Source organism: Bos taurus, chromosome 21 (assembly GCF_002263795.3).
Source record: "Bos taurus isolate L1 Dominette 01449 registration number 42190680 breed Hereford chromosome 21, ARS-UCD2.0, whole genome shotgun sequence".
Taxonomy (NCBI): domain Eukaryota; kingdom Metazoa; phylum Chordata; class Mammalia; order Artiodactyla; family Bovidae; genus Bos; species Bos taurus.
The window spans coordinates 20,053,827-20,077,820 of record NC_037348.1 but is presented as its reverse complement, the minus strand read 5'-3'; the positions used below and the strand labels follow the sequence as shown (position 1 = coordinate 20,077,820).

The 23,994-nt window shown below is 47.6% G+C and overlaps 2 protein-coding genes across 2 annotated transcripts; both read right to left on the bottom strand.

Annotated features, from left to right (window-relative positions):
* Nucleotides 1-316: 316 nt before the first annotated feature.
* Nucleotides 317-1,308, bottom strand: LOC526149 (myeloid-associated differentiation marker). Its single transcript, XM_002696555.7, has one exon. It carries the CDS (start codon nt 1,299-1,301, stop codon nt 348-350), a length of 954 nt encoding a protein of 317 aa, XP_002696601.3. The 5' UTR covers nt 1,302-1,308; the 3' UTR covers nt 317-347.
* Nucleotides 1,309-8,614: 7,306 nt separating this feature from the next.
* On the bottom strand, nt 8,615-18,493 carry LOC132343335 (myeloid-associated differentiation marker-like). The gene is made up of 2 exons (XM_059879267.1): nt 17,289-18,493; nt 8,615-10,136 (listed from the first exon to the last, which is right to left on the bottom strand). The coding sequence occupies exon 1, from the start codon at nt 18,199-18,201 to the stop codon at nt 17,308-17,310; it is 894 nt and encodes a 297-aa protein (XP_059735250.1). The 5' UTR covers nt 18,202-18,493; the 3' UTR covers nt 8,615-10,136; nt 17,289-17,307.
* Nucleotides 18,494-23,994: the final 5,501 nt, after the last annotated feature.

Here is a 23,994-nt window from a genome sequence, read left to right as displayed (position 1 = left end):
ACTGGAGTAGGTTGCCATGCCCTCCTCCAGGGGATCTCCTGACCCAGGGATCGAACCTGTGTCTCTTATACCTCCTGCATTGGCAGGCATGTTCTTTACCACTAGCACCACCTGGGAAGCACCCCTAGCTTATACCCTTACTCTTTTCTTTATATAAACTATGAGGAAAACCTGGGGATTTAGGAGTGGATTCTTTGGGACATGACTTCACATTCTCCCCAGGATTAGCAGCTTCCTCGATAAAGCTATTTTTCTTTTAACTGACACTTTTCCCTCACCGTTGGACTTCTGAAAAGAGGCAGCCAAACCTGAGGGAGGTCCCTAAATAAGGATCCAGGAAGAGCACATCATGACTTGTAAAGAAGAGGGAACTGGGAGCCCCTGAGCTGATCCTCGGTTCTTGAAAAAACCATGTGGGCCAAGAACACCAAGTCGACCACGTAAATCAGCAGGTTGATGGCTGTCAGGATGGCCACAGCCAGCTGCTGGTCCCAGGTACAAAGAGAGTAGATGAGCCCATCATTGCAGCTCGACCGCTTGGGCTGGCCACCAAACTGCTCGTCAAACTGGTAGAGAGGCCAGAGGACCAGAGCGCTGGTGTAGAGGAGGACGGAGAGCAGGGTCAGCCCCAAAAGAAAAGTGGGAAAGGCAATGGGCAGCCTGTTGTCGCAGTCACACCAGTTCAGCAGAAGGGCCGAGGCTGCCAGGAGGAAGCAGATGGAGTACACGGCCACGCACCACACCAGGGCCGGCTGGTGCATGTACAGGTGGCTGTCAATGATAAAGGCAAAGATGACACCAGCCACAAAAGTCTCCAGCCCCTTGAGCAGTCCTGGCACAGTGACCATGTAGCCGGTGATCACGCCGAGCCAGACCCAGGTACGAGCCCAGGCCACTTCGCTGGCATAAGCCACAGAAGCAATGCAGGAGAATGCAGTGGCAGCGATGGCATGATCCTGGGAGCGGCCATGGGGGAAGAACCAGATGTAAGTGATGGGGTAAACGATGGAGGCCGAGATGCAGAGGAGGGCAGCGTAACAGGCATAGGTGATGAGAAAGTTGTACCAGGAGAAGGGGAAGCGGGACTGGAGCCCACAGAACTCGATTATGAGGATGATGAGGGTCACGAGAAAACAGAAGCACCAGATGAATACAGACCAGTTACTCACGGCCCCCATCCAAGTGCCCACGCTGGCCACAAGGGAGAAGGCCAGGCAGGTGGAGAGCAGCTGCAACAGGCGGAGGAAGTAGCCCAGGAGGATTGCAGAAAGCAGGCCTGAGGATGAGCACATGGTGATCATGAAGTCAGATCAGTCTCTGTCACCAATATGGCGGTGGTCTTCCCTGAGGACCCATCAGAGAAAGATCCAGCTCTGGAGGGGGATTAAGTCAGATGCCTGGAAAAGACTCAGAGTCCTGTGACTGCTGAAGCTCAGGATCTGTGGAGTTAGAACCAGTGGCTCAGACACCTGGTAACAGCACAATCGCTTCAGAATGATTCTCCCCACCCATCACCCTTGGCCTTGTCAGGAGACTTATCTTATCCCAAACCTCACAGCTGGGTTAGGTCTGGCATTAAACCATGAATATATTTTTTTAAATGATTACTTTGTGGTACATGACGTTATCTGCAGAAACACGGGGTAGGATGGTCCTTATCTACATTACTCAATTTTCATGTCTCCGAAAATTTAAAAAGAATTAAAAAAAAATTCATTTGGCCTTTAATGTCATGGATTTTGCTCCAAATTGAAATCTTGAATAAATATAATATTAAATTAAAATAATTCATTTGCTAATAAAGTTTTACCTCAACAGACATGAGACAGTTTCTGATCTTTATTTCACTTAGTGTGAATGTTTAAATGTTTGGTTGAAGAAACACTACTGGGTTTGACTGTAAGGTGCTTTAAGACCCCAGGGGGTGTTACATCATACAGGGTAGATTCACCATGTTTCATGACTGAAGCTGAAAAATTCTGAATTCTGGAGGATATATGACCCCAAATGTTTCAGGAATGAGGTCCTGGATTGTACAGTTAACTCCATTTTGCAGAGGAGGAAACAAAAAACATTCACAGACTTAAGTACCATCCCTAATTTCGTACCATGGCTGCTGCTGCTGCTAAGTTGCTTTAGTCGTGTCTGACTCTGTGTGACCCCATAGACAAAAGCAGCCCACCAGGCTCCTCTGTCCCTGGGATTCTCCAGGCAAGAATACTGGAGTGGGTTGCCATTTCCTTCTCTCGTACCATGGCTAGGAAGTGGAAATTCAGATAGAAGTACCAAAGCTGTGGGTTTGAGCACTTTGTTCTGTACCGCACAAGTTGGGAGGGCCCATGGATGGGAGCCCAGGACCAAACTCGAGCTCTGGGACCCAGGACACAGCTGCAGGTCTTCCTTCCACAGCAACCTGAAGACACGCGTGTCCCGGCCTGTCCTCCCTGCAGCATAACTAGCAGGAGCTGCCATCTGAGGGGACACAGCCCTACTCAGAGGAGTGGGATCAGAGATTAACAGGGAGGAACCATGGGATGAGAGCAAGGCCATGGGGACAAGATGACATGGGAAGTAGAAACTATTCTGAATCCCCTCCCCTAATTTTGCCTTAACATGTGGTTCTTCTCCACTGGAACAGGGGACACCCACCCAGCATGACTCCAAGGTGGAGCATCATGGGGGAACCACAGAATAAATTAACATAATGTTTGACTCTTAAGCTCCAAAGATGCCATCCAGATGGGAGTCTGGCAGTAGTCCTACCTGTGAGGATTCTCCTGGCCTGGGAGACTGGTTAGCAGCTTCCAAGCTGGGAAGAAAGGATTGGAAATGAACAGGGTTGCTCTGTCTGATGCTGATGTGGAGGTTTTCAGAGCATCTCAGGGAGGAGGTGATGATGGATGGATGATCAGACCCCTTTTAAGGGCAGGAGCTGAAAGAGGAGACCCCTGCAGGACCCCTGGGAGGGGCCAGCCCTGAGGATGCTCCCAGGACTGGGGTTGGTGGGGAGCAGAGTGGAAATGACTGGGGGGACCCCAGGGTCCCAGTGGCCCTGGGGCAGCCCAGTGGGTGTCTTCTGACCCAGAAGAGATGCATGCATGGAGCCAATCTTCCCCATGGAGGAGGGGCCTGGACTGGAACTGAGACAGGAGAACAGGGGCCTGAAGGGGTTTCAAGGCTGTGACAGGGACACGTGGCCAGAGTGGCAGGGACCCTGGAGACCACGGAATTGCCCAGGTCACCTGCCCAAGGCAGTCCCGCCAGCCAGGGCTGCAGTTCTGTTCACACAGGGGCTCCTCCAGGGTCCAGTGTTGGGGGAGTGAGGTCCCTCCCAGCCCACCCCCTCCTCAGGGACACCTGCCCTGTTTCCAAAGGACTATTTGCTGAGAGGCCCCCAGGGCTGAATGGCCAGCACCCTGAGCCCCAGCCAGCTTCCTGCCATCAGGGGCCTTATCATCTTTGCTGATAATAAACCCTGGGACAAGCTGAGGCTGGAAAGAGAAACACAGAGAAAACCCTGAGAACCTCCCTGGACTCACAAAGCTCCTTGAGCCCCAATTGCCAGTGGAGCCCTGGAGCCTGCGGGCCTCCCAGTGGGCACTGCCGGGGTGGGGAAGGGGCACTAGCATGAGGGAAGCTGGTGGTGTCGTGCTGCCTGTTCCCCAGTTGCTCTCCCACCAACATCCCCAAAGTCACCCTTGATTCCACCTAAGGTTAAATGACAACTTTGGATCCATTTGATGGCACAAGGGAAGACTTGGGGAAGGAGAGGCATGGGGATTTGTGCTGTGCGACCCTGGGTGAGGTATGTGCCCTCTCTGGGCCTCAGTTCCCCCACCTGGAAGTCAGCAGGTTTGCCTGAGTCTCCCAGTAGCCCCTCCTCCACTCTAATCCATGAGCTTATTCATGGATTAGTCAGAGCACATGGTACCCCCGTCAGAGCACAGCCTGGATGTGGCTGATTCCTGCCTGCCCAGCAGCCAGGCACATGGACTGGAAGACAGTGACCTGGGAAGGTCATGGCCAGGACAAAAGAAGGAAGGAGGAGGTGCCAGAAGGGCAAAGAAGTGGAGGAGAAATGGACACTCATAGTTACAGAAGGCTCTGGACCTCTGGCAGACATTTCAGAGTTGGATGATCCTGGGCTACTTATTCATCAGAGCCTCAGTTTCTCCATCTGTATAATGGGCTTAATCCCTACTTTGTATCAATTAAGTGAATAAAAGCATGTGAAGGGCTTATCAGAAGGCCTGTCACATGACACCCTCCATCCACTCCAGTTACCTGGCCAGGCACCATGGTAACCATTTGCATGAGTTGTTTTATGACAGGAGGTCCTGGTAAGGAACACAAAACTAATAAGCCACCACCAACCAGGACAGTTTAAGAAAGGTTCAAAATTGACACCATGTGTCTAACCACCTCGCAGAATCCTCCTTGCTGGCATCCATCTTGGCTGAACAAGGCATGCACCACCAGGAAAGACTCTGAGTCAGAAGGATTGGCTAAAGACAATCCAGAAACTAATGAATCACCATAAAACCCAAGACTGCAAGCCATGTGGCAAAGCAGTTCCCCTGGGTTCTCTTACTCTACTGCTCTCCGCCTGGGCGCCCCTTCCCAGTAAAATCTCTTGCTTATGTGTCTCCTCAGATAATTCATTTCTGAGTGTTAGGCAAGAGCCCACTTTTGGGCCCTAGAAGGAGTCCTCCTTCCTGCAACATAAGAAGTCAAGAAAACATTATAAATGATCATATGATCACACGAATCAGGTCCAGCATCTTGGGCAAGCTATCAGTCTCTGATGTTGTCTTCTTCTTGTCCTGGTATAGTGTAGATTCCCCTCTGTTTGAGTGTCATTTTAAGGTGAGATCAAGTCAGCTGTCCTCTCTATAGACCAGTCCAGTATAGGGGCCTTTGGAAATGGGAATTAATCCAAGAGTCAATTTCCCTTCAATTTCAGTATGCATGAGCTAGTTAAGAATACCTGACAAAAAGATCCTTTCATCCAAGTTGGAGACAGTCGCTTAAATTGTGTCTTTTCCCAGTCCTGGTTGCAGGTCATGAGGCATCTGATCTTCATCCAAAGGTAGACTACTGAGATAAGCTTCAGAAACAAACTTAGGGTGTTCTTTAAGAATTCAATTAGATGTTACATTAATATCCCACAACAGCAAAGAACTATCCAGAAAGTGAGTCTGACTAGATACAGACCTCCATTAACAGACTGGGATTTGATATTTATTGAAACATCTTTTTCTCCCTAAAATTACCCTCATTTTTATCAAATATAACCAAATTAAGGTTAATTTGTTTTCAAACAGGTTTGCTGTCAATAAATTTGGCCTGATGATTTGTATAACCATAATCGATCATAGACTTTTTGCTTTGCTGAAACTTTAATCTCAGACGGAACTTTTAAAATAAAACAGGGCTGGGAAAGTCACACCAAAGGCTTATCACACATTTCGCCTAACAAATCTAAGTGAATTCTTCCCTTTTCAAGGTCTCAAAAATTCCTTGAGATTTCTGTACCTGTTAATGAGATAAGCTTCCTAACTCATCTGATAAAGTAACTGGAAACCTATGAGTTTTCAGTCTCTGGAGGAGTCAGAGAGAAAATATAATTGTTTTAATTTGTTTATAAAGTATTAGTTCAGTTCAGTCGCTCAGTCGTGTCAGACTCTTTCCAACTGCATAAACCGCAGCACTCCAGGCCTCTCTGTCCATCACTAACTCCCGGAGCCCACCCAAACCCATGTCCATTGTGTCGGTGATGCCATCCAACCATATCATCCTCTGTTGTCCCCCTCTCCTCAGGCCCTTAATCTTTCCCAGCATCAGGGTCTTTTCAAATGAGTCAGCTCTCCGCATCAGGTGGCCAAAGTACTGGAGTTTCAGCTTCAACATCAGTCCCTCCAATGAACACCCAGGACTGATCTTCTTTAGGATGGACTGGCTGGATCTCCTTGCAGTCCAAGGGACTCTCAAGAGTCTTCTCCAACACCACAGTTCAAAAGCATCAATTCTTCAGCGCTCAGCTTTCTTTATAATCCAACTCTCACATCCATACATGACCACTGGAAAAACCATAGCCTTGACTAGATGAACCTTTGTTGGCAAAGTAACGTCTCTACTTTTGAATATGCTGTCTAGGTTGGTCATAACTTTCCTTCCAAGGAGCAAGTGTCTTTTAATTTCATGGCTGCAATCATATCCACAGTGATTTTGGAGCCTAGAAAAATAAAGTCAGCCACTGTTTCCCCATCTATTTCCCATGAAGTGATGGGACCGGATGCCATGATCTTCGTTTTCTGAATGTTGAGCTTTAAGCCAACTTTTTCACTCTCCTCTTTCACTTTCATCAAGAGGCCTTTTAGTTCCTCTTCACTTTCTGCCATAAGGGTGGTGTCATCTGCATATCTGAAGTTATTGATATTTCTCCCGGCAATCTTGATTCCAGCTTGTGCTTCCTCCAGCCCAGCGTTTCTCATGATGTACTCTGCAGAGAAGTTAAATAAGCAGGGTGACAATATACAGCCTTGACGTACTCCTTTTCCTGTTTGGAACCAGTCTGTTGTTCCATGTCCAGTTCTAACTGTTGCTTCCTGATCTGCATACAGGTTTCTCAAGAGGCAGGTCAGGTGGTCTGGTATTCCCATCTCTTTCAGAATTTTCCACAGTTTGTTGTGATCCACACAGTCAAAGGCTTTGGCATAGTCAATAAAGCAGAAATAGATGTTTTTCTGGAACTCTCTGGCTTTTTCCATGATCCAGCAGATGTTGGCAATTTGATCTCTGGTTCCTCTGCCTTTTCTAAAACCAGCTTGAACATCTGGAAGTTCACGGTTCACATATTGCTGAAGCCTGGCTTGGAGAATTTTGAGCATTACTTTACTAGCATGTGAGATGAGTGCAATTGTGCAGTAGTTTGAACATTCTTTAGCATTACCTTTCTTTGGGATTGGAATGAAAATTGGCCCTTTCCAGTCCTGTGGCTGAGTTTTCCAAATTTGCTGGCATATTGAGTGCAGCACTTTCACAGCATTATCTTTTAGGATTTGAAATAGCTCAACTGGAATTCCATCACCTCCACTAGCTTTGTTCGTAGTGATGCTTCTTAAGGCCCATCTGACTTCACATTCCAGGATGTCCAGCTCTAGGTGAGTGTGAGTGATCACACCTTCGTGATTATCTGGGTCATGAAGATCTTTTTTGTACAGTTCTTCTGTGTATTCTTGCCACCTCTTCTTAATATCTTCTGCTTCTGTTAAGTCCATACCATTTCTGTCCTTTATCGAGCCCATCTTTGCATGAAATTTTCCCTTGGTATCTCTAATTTTCTTGAAGAGATCTCTAGTCATTCCCATTCTGTTGTTTTCCTCTATTTCTTTGCATTGATCACTGAGGAAGGCTTTCTTATCTCTCCTGCTATTCTTTGGAATTCTGCATTCAGATGAATATATTTTTTCTTTTCTCCTTTGCCTTCTGCTTCTCTTCTTTTCTCAGCTATTTGTAAAGCCTCCTCAACCATTTTGCCTTTTTGCATTTCTTTTTCTTGGGGATAATTTTGATCACAGCCTTCTGTACAATGTTACAAACCTCCGTCCTAGTTCTTCAGGCACTCTGTCTATCAGATCGAATCCCTTGAATCTATTTTTCACTTTCACTGTATAGTCATAAGAGATTTGATTTAGGTCATACCTGAATGGTCTAATGGTTCTACCTACTTTCCTCAATTTAAGTCTGAATTTGGCAATAAGGAGTTCATGATCTGAGCCACAGTCCACTCCTGGTCTTGTTTTTGCTGACAGTATAGAGCTTCTCCAACTTTGACTGCAAAGAAAATAATCAACCTGATTTTGATATTGACTGTCTGGTGATGTCCATGTGTAGAGTCTTCTCTTGTGTTGTTAGAAGAGAGTGTTTTTGCTGTGACTGGTGCATTCTCTTGGTAAAAGTCTGTTAACCTTTGCCCTGCTTCATTTTGTACTCCAAGGCCAAATTTGCCTGTTACTCCAGGTATCTTTTGGCTTCCTTTTACATGCCAGTTCCCTGTGATTAAAAGGACATCTTTTTTGGGTGTTAGTTCTAGAAGGTCTTGTAGGTTTTCATGGAACCCCTTAGCTTCTTTGGCATTAGTGGTTGGGACATAGACTTGGATTACTGTGATATTTTATGGTTTGCCTTGGAAATGAACAGAGATCATTCTGTCATTTTTGAGATTGCATCCAAGTACTGCATTTTGGACTCTTTTGTTGACTATGAGGGCTACTCCATTTCTTCTAAGGGATTCTTTCCCACAGTAGTAGATGTCATGGTCATCTGAATTAAATTCACCTGTTCCAGTCCAACAGACTGGTTCCAAATAGGAAAAGGAGTTTGTCAAGGCTGTATATTGTCACCCTGCTTATTTAACTTATATGCAGAGTACATCATGAGAAACGCTGGGCTGGAAGAAGCACAAGCTGGAATCAAGATTGCCGGGAGAAATATCAATAACCTCAGATATGCAGATGATACCATGCTTATGCATGCAGAAAGTGAAGAAGAACTAAAGAGCCTCTTGATGAAAGTGAAAGAGGAGAGTGAAAAAGTTGGCTTAAAGCTCAACATTCAGAAAACAAAGATCATAGCATCTAGTCCCATCGGTTCATGGCAAATAGATGGAGAAACAGTGGAAATAGTGGCAGACTTTATTTTTTGGGGCTCCAAAATCACTGAAGATGGTGACTGCAGCCATGAAACAAAAAGACACTTACTCCTTGGAGGAAAAGTTATGATCAAACTAGACAGCATATTAAAAAGAAGAGACATTACTTTGCCAACAAAAGTCAGTCTAGTCAAGGCTATGGTTTTTCCAGTAGTCACATATGGATATGAGAGTTGGACTATGAAGAAAGCTGAGCACTAAAGAATTAATGCTTTTGAACTGTGGTGTTGGAGAAGACTCTTGAGAGTCCCTTGGACTGCAAGGAGATCCAACCAGTCCATCCTGAAGGAAATCAGTCCTGAATATTCATTGGAAGGACTGATGTAGAAGCTGAAACTCCAATACTTTGGCCACCTGATGTGAAGAGCTGACTCATTTGAAAAGACCTTGATGCTGGGAAAGATTGAAGGTGGGAGGAGAAGGGGATGACAGAGGATGAGATGTTTGGATGTCATCACAAACTCAATGGACATGAGTTTGAGTAAACTCTGGCAGTTGGTGATGGAAGGGAGGCCTGGAGTGCTGCAATCCATGGGGTCGCAAAGAGTTGGACACAACTGAGAGACTAAAATGAACTGAATGGTGGTAATGGCGACCTCCTGCAAAAAGACTTATGCCAGCACACCCCACGGCTCACAGGACTGCGGTATTCAGTGCTTCTGACCCCACAGCAAGCCATTGTTGACCCACAACTCCACAGGAGACTCCTGGACACTCATAGGCAAGTCTGGCTCAGTCTCTTGTGGGGTCAGTGCTTCTTCCTCCTGGGTCCTGGTGCATACAAGGTTTTGTTTGTGCCCTTCAAGAGTCTGTTTCCCTAGTCCTGTGGAAGTTCTGTAATCAAATCCCATTGGCCTCCAAAGTCAAGTTCCCTGGGGGTTCACCATCCCTTGGCCGGATCCCCCAGGTTGGGGAATCTGTTGTGAGCCCCAGAACCTTTGTAACAGTGCAAGAACTTCTTTGATATATTTGTTCTCCAGTTTTTGGGTCGTCTGCTCAGTGGCTCTATGGTGGAGCTAATTATGGCCTCCTCCAAGAGGATTTATGCCACACATAGTGCTTCCCAGGTCTGATGAAGGCAGAGCCCCTGTCCCCATGTGGCCACTGCTGATCCATGCCTCCACAGGAGACATTCAAACACTCAAAGGCAGGTCTGGCTCAGACTCTTGTGGGGTCTCTGGGTCCTGGTGTATTCAAGGTTTTGTTTTCGCTCTCCGAGTGTCTCTGGCAGGTATGGGGTTTGATTCTAAAGGCAATCTCCCCCCTCTTACCATCTTGTTCAGGCTTCTTCTTTGCCCTCGGATGTGGGGTATCTTTTTTTTGTGGGATCCAACATTCTCCTATAGATGGTTGTTCAGCAGCAAGTTGCAATTTTGGAGTTCTTGCAGGAGAAGATGAGCATACATCCTTCTACTCTGCCATCCTACAATATAAAATTCATTAGCTTATAAATAAAAGAACAAATAAAATTTTTGAAGACTTCTTCCCATTTTCCCTCAGTCTCAAGAGTTAAAGATGATCTAAATGTTTACTGAGTGTTTACTGAGGGCCCAGGTCTCAAGGCACAGGGAAAAAAAATCAAGTTCTAGCAAAATGGTGCCAGGTCTACACAAAATGGTGGCCACACAAAGCAAAATGGCCATTACAAATCACAATACAGAACACAGAATATAAAACACTCACATAGACCTGGCAGTCCTAATCAGATGCTCGCTTAAACACAAGATTTCAGTCTCTCAGGAAAACTCCTATAGAGACACAGAACTTCAGATCCAAGTACTAACAGAGTAAATGAAAATAAGCCAGGTTGAAAGAAGAGGGATGAAGAGGTGGGAGAGGAGAGCAAAAAGGATGGTCTTACAAATTTCTTCTGCTACCTGCAGATACCCAGGTGTTATGGACTTTACCTTGGGCCTCCAGGGAAGGGAGGACTGGAACTTGGCCCTGCCAAAAATCAGACCAGATCAGAACAGAACCAGAATTCAGAACAGAAGCAGAATTCAAGTTCTATGCCAGGAGAAGGTGATTGGTCTCCAATTCTCAGCTCAGGCTGAGGCACTTTGACCAGATTCCTGCATCCAGGAAGGTGGGACTAGAAAAAAAGGGTGGAATAGGAAGGGTTAAGGAGAGGAAAGAGAGACGGAAGGGGAGAGAGGTCCATAAAGTCTTTTGTTTCTTATCTGGTCGGGACACTTTGGCCATTTGTCCACATCAGGAGGAGACCAGGGACAAAAGGGTTTTAGTTGTGGCCGCTGAGTCTGGCCCATTGGTGGGCAAGCTGGTCCCTGAGTTCCCCAAGTGGTCAGGATGTTAGTCTCCATTTGCTCCAGGAAGGGGGACCCCTTCCAGGGCCCAAAATTGGGCTCTTGTCTAACCCTTGGAATTGAATTGTCCAAGGAGACACATGTGCTGACAAAGCAAGAAATTTATTGGGAAGGTGTGCCCAAGCAGAGAGCAGTAGGGTAAGGGAACCCAGGAGAACTGCTTTGCCACATGGTTCATGGTCTCAGGTTTTATGGTAATGGGATTCGTTTCTGAGTTGTCTTTAGCCAATCATTCTGACTCAGAGTCCTTCCTGGTGGTTCCATCTTGTTCAACCAAAATGGATGCCAGCAAGAAGGATTCTGGGAGGTGGTTGGTTTTGGACACGTGGTGTCACTTTTTGACCTTTCTTGAACTCTTCCAGTTGGTGATGGCTTATTAATTCCGTGTTCCCCATTAGGACCTCCTGTCGTAAAACAACTCATGTAAATGGTTACTCTGATGTCTGGCCAGGATGGGCAGTGTCAGTCAGTGTGCTTCCCCTAACACATCGCTGGGTTAGGAAGATCCCCTGGGGGAGGAACTGGCAACCCACTCCAGTATTCTTGCAGAGATAGTCCCATGGACAGAGAAGCCTGGTGGGCTACAGTCCATGGGGTTGCCATGGGAATAACACAACTGAGAGACAGCATGCATGCATGCAAGCTATGGGTTAGCATAAATTTATGAAGAGGCTTGGGTTACATATGCATATTCATGAAGGGGCTTAAGCAGGAGAGAGTTCAATATAGAATTGGAGCAGGGGTTGTCAGAGTCCAAGCTTTAGTTCATTGAAGTTAGGAGGGTCAGAGAAGACCAAGATCATTATTCCTTGGGTCCACGTATTAAAAAGCAGAGACACCATTTTGCTCACAAAGATCCATATAGTCAAAGCTATGGTTTTTTCCAGTAGTCATGTACAGATGTGCGAGTTGGACCATAAAGAAGGCTGAACACAGAAGAATTGATGCTTTCAAATTATAATGCTAGAGAAGATTCTTGAGAGTCCCTTGGGCAGCGAGGTGATCAAATCAGTCAATCCTAAAGGAAATCAGTCCTGAATATTCACTGGAAAGACTGATACTGAAGCTGAAACTCCAATACTTTGGCCACCTGATGTGAAGAGCCAACTCATTGGAAAAGACCCTGATGATGGGAAAGATCGAGGGCAGGAGGAGAATGGGGGTGACAGAGAATGAGATGGTTGGATGGCATCACCACCTCAATGAACATGACTTTGAGCAAACTCCAGGAGACAGTGAAGGACAGGGAGGCCTGACTGCAGTTCCTAGGGCCACCAAGAGTCAGACACGACTTAGCAACTGAAAAATCACCAGTTGATTTAATGCTTGAGCACTGGGGGTGAGAAAAGGGTTGAATTCTACAAAACAGCTCAAAAATTCTTCAGGCTAATATTTACCATTGAAATGAAAGAGAAGTCGTTATAACTAATTCTTTCTTTGCTATTGTTACTTCTTTTTCATGAGTTACTTGTCTTGAGTTGGTTGTTCCTGCATTCTTTTGTCCCCTTAAGATCATTAATTCCTTTTCAAGGGCAAGTATTGTGGCCATACTTGCCATAATACCTGTCTGAGGGACAGATGTGTATACTCTGTCTTGTAATACCAGGCAGGGGAAGCAGTGCCCAGTGAGACATAATTATATCTTGGGAATAATTAGATTCTCACAATATAATTAGGCAAAGGACATATAACCATCTTATATAATGGCCATTTAAATATACCAATTTATGTAAACTTTCATCTCAGTGTTGTTGATTTTCATACCTTTAACTTTAGTTTCCTTTAAGAGCCCATTAATAAGCCTTGGTCTTAAAGAAGTCCTAGAAGCTTCCCTTTTTATCCCTGGACATTTTACCCCATTTGAAGTCCCCAGTGAGGGGTTGAACCAAAGGACACAAGAACCCTCTGACCCTCCTAACTTCAATGAACTAAAGCTTGGACTCTGACAACCCCTGCTCCAATTCTATACTGAACTCTCTCCTGCTCAAGCCCCTTCATGAATATGCATATGTGACCCAAGCCTCTTCATAAATTTATGCTAACCCATAGCTTGCATGCATGCATGCTCAGTCTCTCAGTTGTGTTATTCCCATGGCAACCCCATAGACTGTAGCCCACCAGGCTTCTCTGTCCATGGGAATATCTCTGCAAGAATACTGGAGTGGGTTGCCATTTCCTCCTCCAGGGGAGCTTTCTAACCCATTGATGTGTTAGGGGAAGCACACTGACTGAAACCACCCATCCTGGCCAGACATCAGAGTAACCATTTGCATGAGTTGTTTTACGACAGGAGGTCCTAATGGGGAACACGGAATTAATAAGCCATCACCAACTGGAAGAGTTCAAGAAAGGTCCTTTTGTTAATCTTTTAACTTGATTAGTTGCCCTGTTGTCTGTTGTCCTAAGCGTTTCCTGATCAAGTATCTCAAATGCAATTTTCTTCCAGCTTTAAATTAGGCATATTTATTTATCTATTTTTCAGTTCAGTTCAGTTCAGTCACTCAGTCATGTCTGACTCTTTGCAAACCCATGGACCGCAGCATGCAAGGCCTCCCTGTTCATCACCAACTCCCAGAGTCTACCCAAACCCATGTACATTGAGTTGGTGATGCCATCCAACCGTATCACCCTCTGTCGTCCCCTTCTCTTCTGGCCCTCAATCTTTCCCAGCATCAGGGTCTTTTCAAATGAGTCAGCTCTCCATCAGGTGGCCAAAGTATTGGAGTTTCAGCTTCAACATCAGTCCCTCCAGTGAACACCCAGGACTGATCTCCTTTAGGATGGACTGGTTGGATCTCCTTGCAGTCCCAGGGACTCTCAAGAGTCTTCTCCAACACCACAGTTCAAAAGCATTAATTCTATATCTATTTTTAAAATGGGGTAAAAAGAGCAGATTTGTTTGGGGCTTTTTAACGTTGGGAACAAACAGGGTCTCTATTTGGTCCATCTAGTCTTAGATCATGTTGTATCAAATCTTTTGTTTAATCCCACCGGCATCAGTTTTCTTTATCCCATTTCTTAATAGCCATCTAAAGATTTCTTTGGGCTTCCCTGGTGGCTCAGTGGTAAAGAATACACCTGCTAATGCAGGAGATACAGGAGACGCTGGTTTGGTCCCTGGGTTGGGAAGATCCCCAGAAGAAGGAAATGGCAACCCACTCCAGTACTCTTGCCTGGAGAATTCCATGGGCAGAGGACCCTGTCGGACTACAGTCCATGGGGTTGCAAAAGATCTGGACAAGACTTAGCTACTAAACAACAATGAAGATCTTATCTTTTTGAGTTTAGTCCCTTTAAATTTCCAACTTGTTGGGAAATGTCTAGATTTTGCCGCAGCTTCTTCTTATTCCCTTGTTAATCAATCTAACTAATAGTTCATCTAGTGTATTAACATCTGTAAACCCCATTGAAGGGAAGCCAGGACCACAAATAAAGCTTTCCAAACTGTATTTTTTCCTTGTTTGTTTTAAAGTAAAGGAGTTCTTAGATGAGCCTAAAATATTTTAATCAACCTTCTAATTTGTTTGTCTTTCCTCAGATACCAAGAGAAGAACTGTTTATACTGAGACTCTCTGAAAATATACCAATTTAGAAGTTTTCTCAATTTAAAGGGTTCATCATCTGGCCACTGCTTGAGGTGCCCCACAAGAAGGTGTAAAGGATACAGCCTTCACAAGATCTAGAAAGCTTCCTCCCCAAAATAGTCTGAGAAAGTAAAGGGCCTTCGTTGTATAGGCAGACTCAACGAAGGTTAAGGTGACAAAGGCCACTTATGAGCTAGGAAAGTTGCATAGCCAGATCAAAAAAACTCCTTAAAATTCTAATCTATTCAACTGGCTGCCATACATGTTCCTTCTGATGGTAGAGACTCTTAAAACACAGGGAGGAAAAACCTTAGAAGGTCTGTTATATTTATAAATCAAAGACACAGGAAGAAAAATGCAAGGTGCCTCTAAATGACTTTTGTTCCTTTAAGGTCAGAATTCTAAAGAGAGAGTTTATCAAGCTGGTTTTCTAGCTGCACATGCAAAGCTAATTAGTTTTGCAGTGTCCAGTAAATAAAATTTGGCCATTTGGGGGCAATATTTCCTTTAAATTCCAATTAAGCAAGAACTTGTAAATATAATTCTGTAAGCACTTTTCCATGTCTTTCAACTGAGAATAAACCACTATGATGAAAAAATTAATCATCAGTCTAAGAAACAAGTGGAAACTTTTTTATTTGAGCCAGTCTGGGGATTATAACCTAGGAGACAGTATTTCACAACATTCTGAGATTGTTCCACCCATGAGGTCGAAGCACAGTTATGTAAGCTTTTATGACAAAGGGTTATTTGTCAAGTGAGGTATTACCGACACTTTACACAATCCGGATCAACTCAATAAAGTGTGCAGTGAGTACAGGTCATTGTGACTCCTTAGGAGAAGAGGAAGGAAGTTTATCTCCCCAAAAGTTGTGATCCTTGATATGGTAAAGAAGGAATTTTATCTCCTTAAGAAAGTGAAAGTGTTAGTCACTGAGTCCTGTACAACTCTTTGCAACCCCATGGACTGTAGCCTGCCAGGCTCCTCTGTTCATGGAATTCTCCAGTCAAGAATACTGGAGTGGGTTGCCATGCTCTTCTCCAGGGGATCTTCACGATCCAGGGATCAAATCCAGATCTCACACATTGCAGGCAGATTCTTTACCGTCTGAGCCACATGGCTGTCAATCTACTTAGAAGGTGTGATTAATGCAGATTCTCAATTTGCAATAATGGGAGGGAGGAGACCCAAACAGGGAAAGAATAATTTTATGTTTAAACTTTTCTCCTCTTGCCATTAAAATATGGATTTCATTTCATATCACTCAGTGTGTTTCCACTGAGCAAAATCTTCCTAGTGTATTTCACCTTAGAATAACCCAGATGCTGTTTCTTGAAACTGAGTGTCGAGGAAAACCTACCCTTCCAGGAAAGAGTTTAATAGCGCCAAATCAAACTTTGCATCATTGCCCAATAATAGGAGATGCGATAACCTCCCCCATATTCATCTGGACTCTCTGAGGAGGCAGATGGGCACAAGAGGTACCCAACCTCCAGTCCTTCATAGAGTTCAGGAGAAATCTGCTCTAGGTTCCTTCATCAGTCACCAAAAACATATGACTGAAGAAAAAAAAACCTCACAATCTAAGTTGTAAGTTACATTCTGTTTGGAGACCTCACTAAAGACTATAGCTTGGGAGGCACGTCACAGATGGCTCTGTGGAACTGTTCCAAAGAGGTGAGGAGGGGGCACGATACATGGGAGTTTTTGCTGGGGGAAAAAAAAAGAAACATGTAGTCAAATATCAAAGGATTATCACTAAGCACAAAAGCAGAAATCTCAAGGTAATGAGTTTAGTCTTTTTCTCAGGGCCAGAAGGTGCAGGAGTCTGAGGGCATTAGAATCATTCCTTTCTTATGCATCGTAATGAGCTAAAGCCAGTGCCTTTTCTCCATCGTGAATTCCCCTCAGGCTGACCCCACTGGGGGCTGCTGCAGTGGCTGAAGGCTTGATGGCCAGCAGCATTCATCGTTTAAGAAATGACTCACAATATTTTTTGTCCACATGGTCTGTAAGCAATGGGTTTTAGTAAGCCAGAAAAAATTCTGGAGCCAATCTCAGATGGGATGGAGCACCAAGGGGGGCCTAGAGATCCAAGTCTCTGCATTAGCACACCCACCCAAGGGAAATTATTGATCTCCAGAGATTTTTTTTTTAACTTAAAGGACAGGTACACTATACCACCACCTCCACGAGGACGAAGTGAGGCCTGATCCTTAGCTACCAACCACATCTCAAAACCACCCCACACACTAACTAAGGCTCCACCAGGGGGACAGGCACGCTTTGGCAATGAGGCCCAGGATGTGAACAGCTGCACAGAGGGCTGTGTGCTGTGGAGTCAGCACCTCAGGAGGCGGGAGGGGGCGGTGGACAGAGAAGGAAGGGGTCTCAGGTCCTGATGGATCAGAAGAAGGAAAATGGGGAGAGGTGGTCAGGACACAGGAGATGGGAAAACCAATGATGACCAGAAAAGGGCCAAAGAGTAGAAAATACAGAAAAAATGAGAAAGAGACAAAACAAGGTGTGGGCAACCACACAAAACAGGAAGGAGACAAAACAGAGCAGAAGGGAAGGAAATAGAAAGGAGAGCAAGATGAATGAGGGAGGGTGTGAGGATGGAGAGAGGGAGCCAGGAAGAGGATGTCAGAGCTTGGTAAAGATACCTCCTGTGAGCAGAGGTGGTCAGGAGTCCCCGGGCTGGTCCTCAGTCCCTACAGAAACATGGTGGGCCCAGTATACCAGGTCGGCCACGTAAATCAGCAGGTTGATGGCTGTCAGGATGGCCACAGCCAGTCGCTGGTCCCAGACGCATACATAGTTGGTAAGTCTATGTTGACAGCTCACATCCCTGGACCTCTCGGGCTGCCCACCAAACTTTTCATCAAATTGGTAGAGTGGCCAGAGGACCAGAGCACCAATGTAGAGAAGGACAGACAGCAGGCTCAGCACCAGATGGAACATGGAGGAGGAGATGGGCAGCCAGTTCTCATAGTTAGCCAGGTTCAACAGGATGGTCACGATCCCCAGGATGAAGCAGATGGAGTACACGGCCACGCACGACACCAGCAATGGATGGTCCATGTACAGGTAGGGATTGCTGATGAAGGGTAAGATGACACAGGCCACCAGTGTCTCTAGCATCTTGAGGAGGAATGGCAAGCTGCCTGTATAGCCAGTGAAATCACCTGTCTGGGGCCAGCCCAAGATCCAGATTGCTTCGGTGGCATAAGACACAGTGGAAATGAAGCAGAATGCAGTAGCAGCGATGGCGCGGTCCCGGGAGGGGTTGCAAGGCAAAAACTGGACATAGGTAGCGGGGTAAATGATGGAGACCAAGAGGCAGAAGAGGGCGAGGTAGCAGGCATGGCAGAGGAGAAAGTCCCCCCAAGAGAAGGGGAAGCGGTACTGTAGTGCCAGTGATTCGATTATGAGGATGATGAGGGTCATCAGGCAGCAGAAGCACAAGATAACAAAGGACCAGGTACTTGTGGGCACCGTCCAGCTGTCCAGGCTGCCCACTAGTGAGATGGCCACACAGGTGGAGAGCAGCTGCAGTGTTCGGAGGAAGTAGCCCATGATGGCCCAGAAGTCCAGGCCTCAGGACGATTACGTGGAGTTTGCGATGTTCATGCAGGTCACCTTCGCTAGTATGAGAGTGGTCACTGGAGAAAGATCCAGCTTCAGAGGCAGATTAAGTCAGACATCTGGAAAAGGCTCAGGGCCTGTGACGGCTGAGGCTCAGGATCTGTGGAGTTGGAACCAATGGCTCAGACACTCGGGTAACAGCACAGCCGCTCCAGAAGGGTTCTTCCCACCCATCACCCTTGGCCTTGTTAGGAGACTTGTCTTATCTTACAGCTAGGTTGGGTCTGGCCTCAAACTATGAACATATTTTTGTCCTTTGCACTGGGTCATTATCTACAGGAACACAGAGTAGGATGGCCCTTATCTGACATCCCAAACCTTTAAGGCTCTGAAAATTGGAAAGCATAAAAACAATTCATTTGGTAACAGAATTTGACCTAAAAAGACATGAGATAATTAGTGGTCTTTATTTCACTTAGTGTGAAAGTTCAAAAGTGAAGTTGCAAAAATATTAATGTATTTGATTACAAACAGCTTTTGGTGTTACATCATATAGAGTAGATGTGTACCAGGTTGCTTGTCTGGGGCTGAAAAATTCTCAATTCTAGGCCTTATCTTTATTCTGACTCTAAGTATTTCAGAAAAGGGACTGTGGATTGTACTGCTAACCTCATTTTACAAATGATAAAACCAAGGCTGGAGCAATCAAGTGCCTTACATAAGGTGGCACGACTAGGAAGTGGGACCCCACATGAAAATGCCAACATTGTGGGTCTGAGCAGTTTGCTCTACAGCCCACATGTCAGCAGGGCCTGAGGGTGGGAGCCCAGGACCAAATCTCAGGTCTCTGGGACCCAGGACATCCCTTCAGGGCCATGGGCTTCTTCTACAGCAACCTGAAGATACACATGTCCCAGCCTGCCCTCCCTGCAGCATCACTAGAGGGAGCTGCCATCTGAGGGGACACAGCCCCACCCGGAGGAGGGCAGCTTCAGGGGTGAACAGGGAGGAGCCCTGGGGTGAGAGCAAGGCCGTGGGGATGAGATGACATGGGAAGTGGGAGCTGTTGTTCAGTCTCCTCCCCAAATTCTGCTTTAACATGTGATCCTTCTCCACTGGGGAGGGAGACCTTGACTCAGCATGACTCCAAGGCGGAGCATCATGGAGGACGACAGAATGAAATTAACATACTATTTGGCTCTTAAGGTCCAAAGCTGCCATCTAGGTGGGAGTCTGAAAAGATCTAGGAGTAGGCCTACCTGTGTGGATTTTCCTGGCCTGGGAGACTGGTTAGCAGCTTCCAAGCTGGGAAGAAGGGATTGGAAATGAACAAGGATGCTGTGTCTGGTGCTGATGGGGAGACTTCCAGGGCATCCCAGGGAGGGGGTGGGGATAGATGGATGATCACCCCCTTTTAAGGGCAGGAGCTGAAAGAGGAGGCCCCTGCAGGACTCCTGGGAGGGGACGACCCTGAGGATGTACCCGAGATTGGGGTGGGAGGGCAGAGTGGAGATGACTGGGGGATCCCAGGGGCCCAGGGGCCCTGAGGCAGCACAGTAGGTGTCTTCTGACCCAGAAGGGATGCAGACATGGAGCCAACCTTCCCGTGGAGCCTCCTCCATGGGAGGCTCCATGGAAGCCTGGACTGGAACTGAGACAGGAGAACAGGGGCCTGAAGGGGTTTCAGGGCTGTGACAGGGACACGTGGCCAGAGTGGCAGGGACCCTGGAGACCATAGAATTGCCCAGGTCACCTGCCTATGACAGTCCTGCCAGCCAGAGCTGCAGTCCTGCTCACACACGGACTCCTCCAGGGTCCAGTGTCGGGGGAGTGAGGCCCCTCTCAGCCCACCCCCTCCTCAGGGACAGCTGTTTCCAAGGGACTATTTGCTGAGAGGCCCCCAGGGCTGAAGGGCCAGCACCCTGAGCCCCAGCCAGCTTCCTGCCATCAGGGGTCTTGTCACCTTTGCTGATAATAAACCCTGGGACAAGGTAAGTCTGGAAAAAGAAACACAGAGCAAACCTGAGAACCTTCCCTGGACTCACAGAGCTCCTTGAGTCCCAATTGTCAATGGAGCCCTGGAGCCTGCTGGCCTCCCCATGGGCACTGCCGGGGTGGGGGCAGGGCACCGGGGGGAGGGAGTTGGGGTGTCATGCTGTCTGTACCTCAGTTGCTCCCCCACCAACATCCCCAAAGTCACCCTTGATTCCACCTAAGGTTAAATGACAACTTTGGGTCCATTTGATGGCACAAGGGAGGACTTGGGCACGAGAGGCATGGGGCTTCCAGCTGTGTGACCCTGGGTACGGCCTGTGCCCTCTCTGGGCCTCTGTTCCCCCACCTGGAAAAGAGCTTTGCCTGAGTCTCCCAGCAGCCCCTCCTCCACTCTAGTCTGTGAGCCTGGACATGGTGCCCCCGTCAGAGCACAGCCTGGATGTGGCTGAGCCCTGCCTGCCCAACGCCAGGCATGTGGACTGGAAGACAGTGAGCTGGAAGGGTCATGGCTGGGACAGAGGAAGGAAGGAAGAGGTGCCAGAAGGACAGAGGAGGTGGAGGGGAGATGGACACTCAGTTACCAGAGGGCTCTGGACTTCTGGCAGACATTTCAGAGTTGGATGATTTTGGGCAAGTTGCTCATCAGAACCTCAGTTTCCCCATCTGTGCAATGGGCTTAATCCCTAATTTGTATCAGTTAAATGAATGAAAGCATGTGAAGGGCTCATCAGAAGGCCTGTCACATGGCACATTCAATCCCTATCAGCTACCTGTGCCCTTCCTCATCTCCCTCACAGAGGACCCAGGAGGCCCTGGCCCAACTCTGGACATCAGCACAGGCAAGCTTGATTTGCTTCGAATCAGTGACTGCTATCCTGTTTGTACTCAAGGTGGCCGGTACCTGTGTTTGGTCTCCCTTCACAGTATTTTCTGTGTGTGTCAGACGGTTACAGAATTGATGATATGTTTTCCTTACGTGTTTAACTGCACAGTGTTTTAATTTCAAAGAATATCTGTATTTCTAGGTCCCTTTGAAGTCTCAGGAGCTCTGGTGTCGCTGAGTTTTGTTGTCTCTAAGAGGAGGGTGCTTGGAGAAGGCAATGGCACCCCACTCCAGTACTTCTGCCTGGAGAATCCCATGGACGGAGGAGCCTTGAAGGCTGCAGTCCATGGGGTCGCTGAGGGTCGGACACAACTAAGCGACCTCACTTTCACTTTTCACTTTCATGCATTGGAGAAGGAAATGGCAACCCACTCCAGTGTTCTTGCCTGGAGAATCCCAGGGACGGGGGAGCCTGGTGGGCTGCCATCTATGGAGTCGCACAGAGTCGGACACAACTGAAGCGACTTAGCAGCAACAGCAACAGAGGAGAGTGCTTGGAGCTGAGTGGGTGCTTCTCTCTTCCCATTCTCTGCCCACGCCCCCCTAACCCATTCTCAGGGGATTCTCAGCAAATGAGGAAAAGATGGGAGGAAAATCAGGTCTCAGCTGAGCCAGGGGAACCAGTGCACAGGGCTGACTTTGGCTCTCGAAACACCTGTAAGTTCTCTGACAGAATGAACTACGACACAGGGATGGGATCCCTTCCTGCCACCTAACCCTGGAGGCATCAAGGGAAACCTGGGATGTCTGGAAAGGACCATTGACAGTGGTCCTGCCTTCACTAAGCTCAACTGGGTCACCTCTGACTCAGACCTGTTTGCTGGTAGAGTAAGGGGATTGGAAGGGCTGCCTGCTCTTTTCACACCTGGTAGCCTTCCCTCTCTGGAGAAGACAATGGAACCCCACTCCAGTACTCTTGCCTGGAAAATCCCATGGATGAGGAGCCTGGTAGGCTCCAGTCCATGGGGTCGCTAAGAGTCGGGCACAACTGAACGACTTCACTTTCACTTTTCACTTTCATGCATTGGAGAAAAATGGCAACCCACTCCAGTATTCTTGCCTGGAGAATCCCAGGGACAGAGGAGCCTAGTGGGCTGCCGTCTATGGGGTCGCACAGAGTCAGACACGACTGAAGCGACTTAGCAGCAGCAGCAGCAGCCTTCCCTCTCACCTTCTCCACCCTCTTAAGTGAAGTGAAATCGCTCAGTCGTGTCCGACTCTGTGCAACCCCATGGACAGTAGCCTGCACCAGGCTCCTCCGTCCATGGGATTCTCTAGGCAAGAGAACTGGAGTGGATTGCCATTTCCTTCTCCAGGGAATCTTCCCAACCCAGGGATGGAACCCAGGTCTCCCACATTGATAGACAGATGCTTTACCGTCTGAGCCACCAGGGGACCCGCCCAATGGAGAAAAGACTTTCTATTCAGGGACAGGATTCTCCATTTTTACCTGCTTCCTATGTTCATGCTCACACCCTGCCCTGCTCCCCTGCGCCCTGCCCTATCCGAAGGCCCGCTGTCTCTGAAGGTGAGAATCCAGGCGGTCTGGTTCCAGCAGTGGTAGGAACGCTGCCCGCTTCCTGCCCAGTCTGCCATGGGCACCATGGCCAAGAAGCTTACTCACTCAGGGCACAGTTTCTCCTCTTCATGGAAAGAGCATGTGCTTTTCCTTCTGGGGGATGAGAGGGTTTGAGTAGCTTTGCTGAAACATGGAGGGAAAGGCAAACTCTAGCCTGGCCCAGCACCCTGAGTTCAGGGGATGTGCTGTGTCTCCTGGTAAAACCGCTGGCCTCTGTTTCCAGGTGCTGAGGGCAAGACCTGGTGGGCAGAGGCTGGGGGCCTGGCCCCATTCAGTGGTTGCGGGGCTGGGAGGTCCTGAGTTCTAGCCCCACTGAGGTCCTAGTTCCTGATCTGTAGACTGGAGATTGTAATAACCCTTCCAGGGCTGGTGTGAGGGTCAGAGACAAAGAAGTGAAGGGCCGCTCCCAGAAGGGTGCCAGTGAAAGGCCATCCGTCCTCTCACCTGCAGTCCTGCCATTAGCTTCTAGCTGGTTTCTCCATTTCCATTCTTTCCCTCAATGTCTGCTTGGGCTGAACTCAAACTGAGACACCTTTGACAGCTTCTTTGTAACCTGAGGACGAAAAACAAACTGCAAAATGTCATCTCCAAAGCCCTGCAAGCTCAGACCCCTTTCTACCTCTCCAGCCTCCTCATCTTCCTCCAGCCACTGAGAATTTCTTCCAGTTCCTCTTGATCATCACAGGGCCTTTCCCCTAATGTCCACGTGCTCCCCAACCCTGAACTGAGGCCAGAGCTCAGCCTGGCACACAGTAGTCCTGTGCCCAGTCAATGCTACTCCAAGCCTCAGTTTGCTTGTCCAGAAAACGGAGATCATATCTCCTGCTTCTAGTCATAAGGGCTTTGGATTACACCCTGCAGAGAACATTTCTGGCAAAGCTCAGCTGGTAAAGAATCCGCCTGCAGTGCAGGAGACTCCAGTTCAATTCCTGGGTCAGGAAGATCCCCTGGAGAAGGGATAGGCTACCCACTACCGTATTCTTAGGCTTCCCTGGTGGCCCAGATGGCAAAGAATCTGCCAGCAATGTGGGAGACCTGGGTTCAATCCCTGGGCTGGGAATATCCCCTGGAGAAGGGAATGGCTACCCACTCCAGTATTTTTGCTGGAGAATTCCATGAACACAGGAGCCTGGCAGGCTATACAGTCCATGGGGTCACAAAGAGTCAGACATGACTGAGCGACTTTCACTTCACTTCACTTCAAGCAGAGAACAACTGTACTAGAAGGATGCAGGGTAGCTTGGAGAGCTACCAGGGAGGGGCCAGCCTGGGAACAGGCTTAGATCAGGATGGGGGGAGCTGAGCAGCCAGGGCACAGCCAGGGCAG